General features: G+C 33.7%; 1 protein-coding gene across 2 annotated transcripts; it reads right to left on the bottom strand.

Moving 5' to 3' along the window:
• Window positions 1-4,063: 4,063 nt before the first annotated feature.
• Window positions 4,064-9,240, bottom strand: LOC142622513 (NAC domain-containing protein 71-like). 2 transcript variants are annotated; one of them, XM_075795995.1, is made up of 4 exons: window positions 8,634-9,240; window positions 7,144-7,449; window positions 4,588-4,939; window positions 4,064-4,484 (listed from the first exon to the last, which is right to left on the bottom strand). In XM_075795995.1, exons 1-3 carry the CDS (start codon window positions 9,120-9,122, stop codon window positions 4,823-4,825), a joined length of 912 nt encoding a protein of 303 aa, XP_075652110.1. In that variant the 5' UTR covers window positions 9,123-9,240; the 3' UTR covers window positions 4,064-4,484; window positions 4,588-4,822. The 2 variants fall into 2 exon arrangements, with proteins under 2 accessions (XP_075652110.1, XP_075652111.1); XM_075795996.1 differs by having other exon boundaries at window positions 4,593-4,939.
• Window positions 9,241-10,114: the final 874 nt, after the last annotated feature.

Raw genomic sequence — 10,114 nt, 5'->3', positions numbered from 1 at the left:
ATTGTTAGGGGCACAAGGTTTGACTACAAAATCAAGGTAAAAACCCCATCTTAATATTACTATACTTTTTATAAACCTTGGTATATATTTATGGTTTTGACAACGTGGTAAGATTAAGTCATGTCAATTCAATTACAATGGAAAGATGTTTATATATTAGTGTTATTCAAATAAAGATATGATGGTTATACTCTTATGTTTATGGTAGTGTTGTAATTTATATTGGGTACCCATTGAATTTGAGGACTTTGGGTTTAACATGAGGTGATATATACATTAGATTAAATTGCTAGCAGTACATGATTTCACTAGGCTGCCCACGGTTAGCATTTAGAACAAAATCTAGGAATTTCAATCTTAAATATGAATATGGCTTTAACGTTTGGGGTTATATATATATTAGGACAACTTTATCGTTTTCTTTGGATGTATATACATATATCATAGGATGGCTTTAAGTTGTTTCGTTGGGATATATATATATATATATAATCTTAGTTTTGGGCCACCGTGTGTAATCCATGAATTAAGTCATGGATCAAGATATTATTCATGGAGATGGCCTTCACGTGTTCAGCAGAGTTATATAATTAAATCCTAGGTTGCCCACTATGTGTCTCTACAACAAGCCATGAATTACAAATCTCTATTCATGTATATGGCTCTTACATTTTCATTGGGGTTTTATATTAAATTCTAGGTCAATGATATTTTTGGCTACTGCCTTCCTCATGGCAATATGAGTTTCAATTAATGCAAGGGAATATTATTGGTTAGAGAAACTTTAATTTAGTGTTAAAAGTGTTATTAATTCAGCAAAGTATTTTCCTAGTGAGTTAGTTTGTATAATTCGATAAGTTTTATATTTTGTGGAGAATATTAGGTAATTTCCATGATTGATGATAGGTCCTATTAAGAGTATTTTGAGACTATTTGGAGGGTGTTTCAGCTGGACTTTCAGAGTGATTCAAATGTTGTAAGTAATTATGCATAATATGCACAAGTTTTGTTCATTAGGTTCTTAGAAGTTAAAGATTTTCAAAAGTTATATTTTGTTAAGCTTACATTTTTAAAAGTTTATCAAAAAGCATTTTTACACCATTGAAAGAGAAATTTTGACTTTTAAATAATGTTTTAAAGAGAAACTTTGAATTCTAAATAACGTTTTAAACGTCCGAATCTCATTTAAAAGATGAGTTCTAAACTAAACTATTTTCATAAAATAATTGAGTTTCAAAGTAAGTTTTCTAAAAATGTTCTTGTTCTTTAAATTTGTTAAAACCAAGTGATTTCAAAGTCATATTCCTTTTCTCCAAATGGTATTTAAAATGTTTCTTTTAACAAATTGAATTTTCAGACTTCCTCGACAATTGTAAAAATATTTATTTGACTCCTCAGTTTCTATTCATTCCCCAAGAGAGTCAAGCATTCTTTGATTTATGTTCTATTCGATATTGTGATCTTTGATATGCCTCTATATTTGGAATAATTGTTAATATCAAGTAAATTATTATATTTTGTATAAACTTTGCTTTTGTGATATGTGACTCAAAATAAGTGTTTTTTAGAATTGATCAGATATTTGTGTAAATCCACTCACAAGATTGTATGTGAGAGTAAGTGTTGATCCCTCACCAGCAGGGGTTAGATGTTGGTATCCGCTCACAAGATTGTATGTGAGAATATGTGATGTTTATATGTGACACCGTGCTCTGATCAATTTTATGCATGTGCTTTCTAATGATTGTGAGATGTGATTATATATGTATTAAGTGATTTATTATATGTTTTGGAATAATTATTTTGATATAATTGAATGAGTTTGTGAAAAATCAAAATACTCGTGCTTTGCTTGACTCTATTTTGTTGTATATTCTGTATAATTACTTACTAGATGTGTGGCTCACCCCATCCATTACTATTTTCAGATTAAAGTGTAGTTGAGAATATAGAACCCTTGGATCACTTGGTAAGGTGCAAGGTAGAGTGTGGAAGTTGTAGGCGACTTCAGTATTACTTGAAGACTCATAGAATTTTAGTTACCTTGTTTTGGTAATTCATGTTTTATATAGTGGAGATTGTTTCCAATTTGTGGAGTTTTGAAAAGATTATTAGTTATTTTTGCATTTCTGCTTTAGACTTCACAGTATTTTGGAGATTATTATAAATTGTGGATTTTAGTTATTGTAAGAGATTTATCAGTAGCATTGTTTATTTGGGGTTTATTGAACTATGTTTAAATAAATTATTTTTATTGAGTTAGGTAAAGTTAGCAAGTTAGTCATGCATTTAAATTCATGTTTCATGGATTTGGGTCGTGACATCGGGTCTTCAGAGAAGATGGTTTTAAGAAATCTATTATAGTCAACTCCTCGTACCCATTTCTTATTGATGTTTGGGTTTGTGTTTGGTTGACAAGAAAAATCAATTGCTGGATTTGTGTTTGTTGCTTTTGTGTTTGGTTGACAAGGAAGATTTGTTGCTAGGTTTGTGTTTGTGTTTCTGGATTTGTGATTTTTGGATTATAATTTTGTGTTCTTAGATCTGGGTTTGTATTTTTATTATTCTTGTTCAAGACACATTTAGATATTAATTAATGTAATTTTTGGTTTTGATTTTTAATTTTAATTTTTTTTAAATTTAGATGCTGAAGTGGAAAGTCACGTGGTTTATGTTGACATTATTTTAATATTTTTAACTTATGCCGTTTGCCACATGTGTAATTTCTGTTTTTGATATAACGGCAAGGTCAAAAATAAGACGTGTTTTGTAGGATAGGAAGTAAAAGCGGTGGAAAAAAAAGTTAGGGATCCCAATGAGAATCACGTAAAAATATAGGGACGAAAATGAGTTTTTCGCATATCACATTCATCTTAAAGCATGTAGCATAAACTTTAATCTCCCAATACAAGACAAATTTTGGGAGCATTTGATTTATGATCACATTAACCGCAACAGCAGAAGTGACATCTCTACAACAATCTTCTCAATGTCACATAAAGAAGAAGAACACAAGAGTCCTAGAAGTGTACACATTAAATGTTAGACAGATAGACATTCCTTTTTTTTTAATAATTCGATAATAAGGGGAGAAAATATTTAAACCCTAAAATGTCTTTATTAAAAACACTAACACTAAAAGGTACAATGAATTGTCATGGACAAAACTAATTTCCCAAGACTTTCTAAAAACAGACTACTAAATAGTAAGTATTGCTAGTCGTGAAACGTTGAGTCAACTAATACTTTCCTGTGAGTTCCCAAAAAGACTACCAAATACATTGTTGCTAGACATTCCTGATGAAGTTACTGCATTAAATTTCTCTACCACTTCAACCAGACAAGAAGCCAAATGTTCGTGAGCATACTTCCCAACAATAGAAAACATCATAACATACCAAGAACCAAATTATCTCTTGCAAATTTCAGATGTTAACAAAAAAAAGGGTCCAGAATTCAGGTTGCAACTATTACCATTTAACCTTTGCGAAAGCTCTACACACAGCACTTATGCTATGTTTGGATGTTGGTAAAAGGAAGGGGAGTAAAGTAGAGAGAGAGAGGGAAATTAAATTACCTTATTTGAATGTTTTTTTATGGAAGGAGGGTGAGGAATTTGGATCTATCCCCTCATTTTTAATTCCCCAAAATTGGCAAGATTTGGAAGTAGAGTGGAGCATAGAAATACTTGACCAAATGAATTATCAAATTTGCCTTTACTATATTAACAAAATTACAAATGAAAAGACTAATTATTCTTTTCTCCCTTAATTTTTAAAACATCAAAACAAGGTAGAGGATAACCATTTCTCTCTACACTCTTCTCCACTACCCTCCTTCCCTCTACTCTCCTCTCTCACAAAACTTCCAAGCATTAGAGACAACCAATTGAGTGGTACAATACACAAATCTCATACCAAGACACTGCATCAAGCAAATCAAATAAGCCAGTTTCACAATTTCTATTAAAGATAATACTCCTCTAGCATCACATATTATAAAGCATTATTCCATTCACTCCTAGTCAACTTAGAAACAATGAACCATATCATACACAGTTGCGTGATCCCAAACATACCACAGTCAATTATGCAATCAAGTTCATCATTTAGTAACATAACAGTTTCATAAAGCTATGCAAGATGAAACAAGAACGGTAGCACTAGAAAGCACACGATTTATAATAGCTCAATCTCTTTGGCAATAGTTGAAAAAAAGACAAGCTAAAGGAAAAGAGGCCTTGCAACAGGAAGGCTTTGGAGAGGTAGTGGAAACTTTTAATTTTGCCACGAAAGCAATTGGAGTGAAAACGAACTCCACTCCAGCATCACAGGAACAAGCACAGCATGATCAAGCCAAGTGTAGCAGCTGATACTTATATAACCCACGTACGTCGGATTTCCATCGTCAAATATATATACATAATAATCTTTTTCAGTAGTCCTCTGGAGAAAAATAGCCTTCTATCAGGCAAAAGAACAAATCTGCATGCCAGACCAAAAGAAAAAACAAAAACAAAAAATTGCTGAATGTTTATTCAAATGGGATGGGAAAAAAGAAATTACAAGTCAATAACATAGTAACTACCTTACAATGCAAAGCGACCCAGCCGTGACATCTCTCTCAACTTCAAAACTGACACATGTCAACTTCATCTAATGTTTCTCAAGAGGCTTTCAATATTTAAAATGCTTCTCATTTTTTTTTTTCTGGGGTACATAAACCTGTACTGAAACAAGTGATTCCAGCAATAGCCTGAGCATCAGGATTAGTATTCACATATATCTTTAAAACCAACTGCTTCAATGTCTCTAATGAATTTTCAGTCCATGAGATCATTCAACTCAATGAAACCTTCCTCTAAAATGGAAGATAATTGCTGGTCAGTCAAACCTTCAACAAACATCGAACCACTTCCAGGAAGCCCAGTTGAGCTCACCTGCACACCAACCACAACACAAAAAGGGATATAACCAACATGAAATGAAAAACAATTGTATTTATAAAAGAATGTGAACTTAACATGCCAAAAAACTAAATAAATCTTATATATACCAACTTCTTTTTTGGTACAACTACATAGATTTTTTTTACAAGTGGCTCAGTAGAAATCTCAAATTACCACTGTTTTTTACGCACTTCACCTTCAAAAGTGGAGCACACATTAGTAAAATATATTTCACCGTTACTTGAAAAGTTGATAGTAGATGTAATCAAGATTGTAATTTGTAAGGTGATACCAAGTGGGACCTTAACCACTAAACATAAGTTGGTGATACTAGATATGTATTTGAAGATGGAAAAGAGATATTAGACAGAAAAGCCTAAGAATTAGGTGGTGACATTTGAAGGGAGAGAAAACAAGATGTTTTCAAAGATAAAATAACCAAAGGCAAGTTGGATCAAGACAAAAATATTAATAAGATGTGGAATGAAATTGCCAGTTGTGTTAAAAAAGTGATAAAGAAGTATTTGGAGAATTAAATGATGTGCGTGACTGACTATGGAGACTTTGTGGTGGCATGAAAAGGTTCAAGCAGCTGTTAGATTAAAGAGGAATTAAAAATGCCTACCTAGAAGAAATAAGACGAGGAATGAAATTACTAGTTTTTTCTGTCTTTGCTGAGCTGTACTTTAACAGGCTTTGTCCTGATACATTTGCTGTTCCTTAGTCTTTGAATGAATGCCATAGGTTTACCCACACACACAAAAAAGTGGGAAAATACATTCAGGAAAATGTTTTCAACCAAAAGAAACAGTCTTGGTTTAGTAAAAGTAGAAACAAAGATGAAAGGGTTGTAATACATGATGGTCAAAAGATACCAAACAATGAGCTTCTGATACTGTGGATCACAAGGATGGAAAGATTAAAATGACGTGAATCATAGAAAAGGAGCAAGATGGATGAAGTGGAGAAGCACATCAATAGTATTTTGTGATAGTAGAATAACTATTAAGTTAAAGGGTATATTTTATAAGATTGCTATAAGACCAACTATTCTCGATGCATCTAAATGATGGGCTGTTAAGAAACATGCCGACAAAATGAGAGTAGTTGAAATGGAAATGTTAAGATAGATAAATGGGGAAATTAGCTTAAAGTTGACAGAGGGTTGCTTGAGATGAGTGGCCCCTTATGGATCAAAAGATAAGGGAGAGTCGCTTGAGATGGTTTGATCATGTGCAAAGAAGAGCAATTAATGAACCAATGAGGAAAACTAAGCTAATTCGAGTCGAGGGAAGGCAAAAATGTAGAGGAGAGCCTAAAATAAAATTAATATGAGTAGAAAAAAACGGCATGTCTATTAAGGAGGTAACATAGAGTATGACTTTGGATATGATAGACTAGTGGAAAAGAATACATGTGGCTGACCCCGATTGATTTGCTAAAGATCCATAGCCAAGCCCAACATTTTAGGACTAAGGCTAAATTGTTGTTGTTGTCATTGTCTTTTGGCCCACTCTAGACAACAAAGGATTCACTAGAAAATTTTATGAGTAACAAATGCAAAAAGAAACAAAGGTGGACTAAGGAAAAAATACCAAAGGTTACCAAAAACATAGTTCAAACTTCAAATCCCATGTTAAAAAATCAGGCAGGCCCGACATGCTGCCTCTATCTGTGGAAGTATCTAAAACTTATATAGTTGACTACACCTCGCTTTTCACGCACAATCATCACATAAATATCAATAGAATGTGGGATGGCAAGAAAATATATTTCTGTCATCATGTTAACAAGTTGTCGTTTTGAAAAGTTGTCACCAAATGTGGTGATGCAAATAATAAAGGTCCTCAAACAAAATTTGAAGAAATTTAGAAATAAAGGTAACTTTTAGCTCTGAACAAACTTGCAGGAAGTTGCTAAAGGAATAGCTGGTAATTGGTGGCAAGGGTAAAATTGTGGGAAATGTAATGTGGAAGAAATTCTTGAAATTATGCAGTAAACATGGCTAAAAAAAAAACATAATCCTAAAGTGTAAGGTATATGTGCAGCCAATGAACATAGAATCCAACATAAAATATCAAAATGCCAAGGAAACATTAGTAAAATAAACCATTACATAGTGAACTGAAGATATGCTTTAGCACCAAATATTATATACAGAGCATATGGATATGAGTCATGTTTAGATATGTTACCAGCTCCCTTGGCTGCATGACCGAAGGAAATGGAAGACTGGCAACAGAAACAGGCCCAGTCATGATCTGATCCTCTAACTTACTACCCAACTGCTTTGGATATCTTGGTATCTCATTATTTCCATCAACAGAGTTATCACCTTGAATTTTAGCTTCAACAGTATCAGATGTTAAGTACCCATCATGCTGAGTGCCAATGTGACGCACTGCCGAAATACTCTCTTCAGCACAAGAACTTAACCCATTGTCTGATATGCTATTTCCAGCACGAGATTTAGAGAATACTCGACACACAACAAAAGAAGCCTGCAGATGGATAAACACATAAGGTCTAACAAGAAACAAAAGAAAAACCAATAACACTAACCCCCACTTCTGTCCACCTTGATTTTGCAAAACTCAATCTAAAAAAGAAGAAAACCATCATTATCCACAGATGAGAACAAATAATAATTAAATCACTACATGGGAAACACAAAAACAAACAATGCCTCACTGATTGGCAGACTGAATAAGTTAAAGCCATTCATTGATCAATACTTCATGACATATATATTCAAGGCCATACATTGATCAAAATGTTCCCAGATAGGTCAATCAAGAAATTACCAACACTATTCCTTACCTGGTCAATGTTAAACAAACAAGTTCCACAGAGGTTGCAAATAAATATAAAGTTACAGGATTTAAAGAATAAGCAGAGACAGAACAGAATAAAAATGCTCTCTTCTAATAAATATGCATCACCCAAACAGAGCAGAAAATTGTTGGTGAATGTTTGAAGTTAGATTTCATATGTTGCTAGGTTTAGGGACTTGTCTACATGGCTCAGTGAAGGTATCTCATGCATCCCATATATACATCATTCCTCTCAAAGCGTGTAGGTCTCACATGGTTGTGGAGTCCACACAGTGCGACAAGGCGGATGCATATATTGTATGCATGAGATAATTATTGTTAAGGGGGACTAAACAAAGTGAATGAATTATTTCACTAAAGAAAACAGAGGCACATAAATAAGTGATTAACCAGTTCTCCCTGATTTCTAAATTGTCCAAATTATCCACCATAAACTGTTTCATGATTTTGAGAGCACCTTATCTATGATCCTTTTTTATTATCCTAATGAAAAAACAGTAAGCAAATAGCCATTAAAAGAAACCAAACAATGGTATTACATCATGACCCTACACAAAGCATATAGCTTTCTCTTATTATCAATTATGGAATAGAATAGTAGCACTTATTTTGTACTTTCGCTTTAAGGAATAATGACAACATGAAAACAAACCTGTAAACCTTTTCAACAAGTCACTTTTCATAAACCCAAACTCAACAATTCCAGCATCCACCACTTATCCACAAAAACAAATAAACCAAAAAACAAAAACCGAACTTTCACACCAGATTACTATAATTATCATCAAATACCAAATTTAGCAATATCAAATTCTATAAATTAAGAAAACAAAGATTGTTTTTTTTTTTACCTTAGGATGATCAAGAAGAGCATACTCATACAAAACCCAACTGGTCCTGAACGCAGTCTCAGGTGAATTCCCCAAATAGAAAACGAAGCTCTTTCTGGACCCCACCTGGACCCTCCCACATGGTCCCACCACGTCTCTCACCTTTCCGTTTCTCTTCCAATACCCATTCTTCGTTTTCCTTCTGCTCCTAATTCTACCGCTACTCGAGCAACAGTAACAGTACCAGTGCCTTTTCCTTCCTCCGAAACCGTACGAAAAGCACGTATCGTCCGGTAACTCAAATGGGTCGTAATCGAAAAGGTTCAGCTCCCCGATCAAATCGTAGCCGTTGGAAAAATTCTCATCCGGGTTCGGGTCCGGGTCACGGTTTTTGTTCGCGAGGTAGAAAGAGACGAGTTCGTGTTGAGATGGGTGGAATCGACAACCTGGTGGGAGTGAAAACGACGTCGTGGGTTTCAGTTTCTGAGTACTAGGAATTGGATCTCCCATCGAAAATGAATTTGGAGAGAAACTCTGAGAGAGAGAGAGAGAGATATAGGGTTTTAAGGTTTAGGAGGAACCAGAAATGGGGTGTGGAGGGGTTTATGAGTTTGTTTACGATGAAAGCGTGTCTGTGAAGCTACTATACGAGGTTTATTTTTGTTGCGACCATGTGGTACCAAAAGTGCATGTTTTCTTTGCTTGTGAGCCGTTGATTTTGTTGTGTTTTTGTGGGTGCACAGAGTTTGAGTACACGTGGCGAAATGTTAGATGGGTTGGATCGGGAAGAGGTGGTGCTTATGTGGCGGAATTTTAGTGGTGCAATGATGGGTGAGACATGGATTTTTTGTACCCTTTTGTGGAGCCAAGAGAATGAGTTGTTGCCTTGCGGTTGAGTTTGATTGGCTGTGATCGTAAAAGGCTGACATGGACATAGATGGATTGGCTTTTATTTAATTTAAGTCAACATCAATGCTTTACGATTTATTTAGAAAGGAGGCATAATTTTTTAATTTCTTTAAAAATCACTAGTTGTTTCAGATTTATATATAAAGAGTTGCTACGTCCACAATATTTTTATAACAATTTTACAACAAATCATAGGTGGTTAGTTGTTATAGGTTCAAATTTGAATCTAACACTAAGATTACTTTTTTGTCCCAACAATAACAACCAGTAATAACTTGCCACTTAGGATTTGTTGTAAAAATGTTGTAAAAATGTTGTGGACATATCATTTCTCTTTTATATATATATATATATATATATATATATATATAACCATATGGAAAATACTATGTTAATAAACATATTGGTTAACAAAGTCAAAGAAAACACAACAATGGGGGTGCAGAGAGGGAGGGGAAAAAACTCCATATGTATCATAGAAATAGAGTTTATTTCATGTTCAATTTTCAATATTTAAAAAATATATAATGTTCTATGATTCAAATTTATTTTTTCATGTATAAAAATTGTAAGAACACAATTTGCATCTCGAC

Source organism: Castanea sativa, chromosome 1 (genome assembly GCF_040712315.1).
Source record: "Castanea sativa cultivar Marrone di Chiusa Pesio chromosome 1, ASM4071231v1".
Taxonomy (NCBI): domain Eukaryota; kingdom Viridiplantae; phylum Streptophyta; class Magnoliopsida; order Fagales; family Fagaceae; genus Castanea; species Castanea sativa.
The sequence above is the reverse complement of the archived record's forward strand: the minus strand, read 5'-3'. Positions and strand labels throughout refer to the sequence as shown.

Excerpts from the sequence above, each read along its gene's own strand:
- LOC142622513 (XM_075795995.1), bottom strand. The coding sequence starts at position 9,122 with ATGGGAGATCCAATTCCTAGTACTCAGAAACTGAAACCCACGACGTCG. Across the intron at positions 7,450-8,633 it reads CTCTTCTTGATCATCCTAAG|GCTTCTTTTGTTGTGTGTCG; the intron begins GTAAAAAAAAAA and ends ATCCATCTGCAG. Across the intron at positions 4,940-7,143 it reads TCATGCAGCCAAGGGAGCTG|GTGAGCTCAACTGGGCTTCC; the intron begins GTAACATATCTA and ends GTTGGTGTGCAG.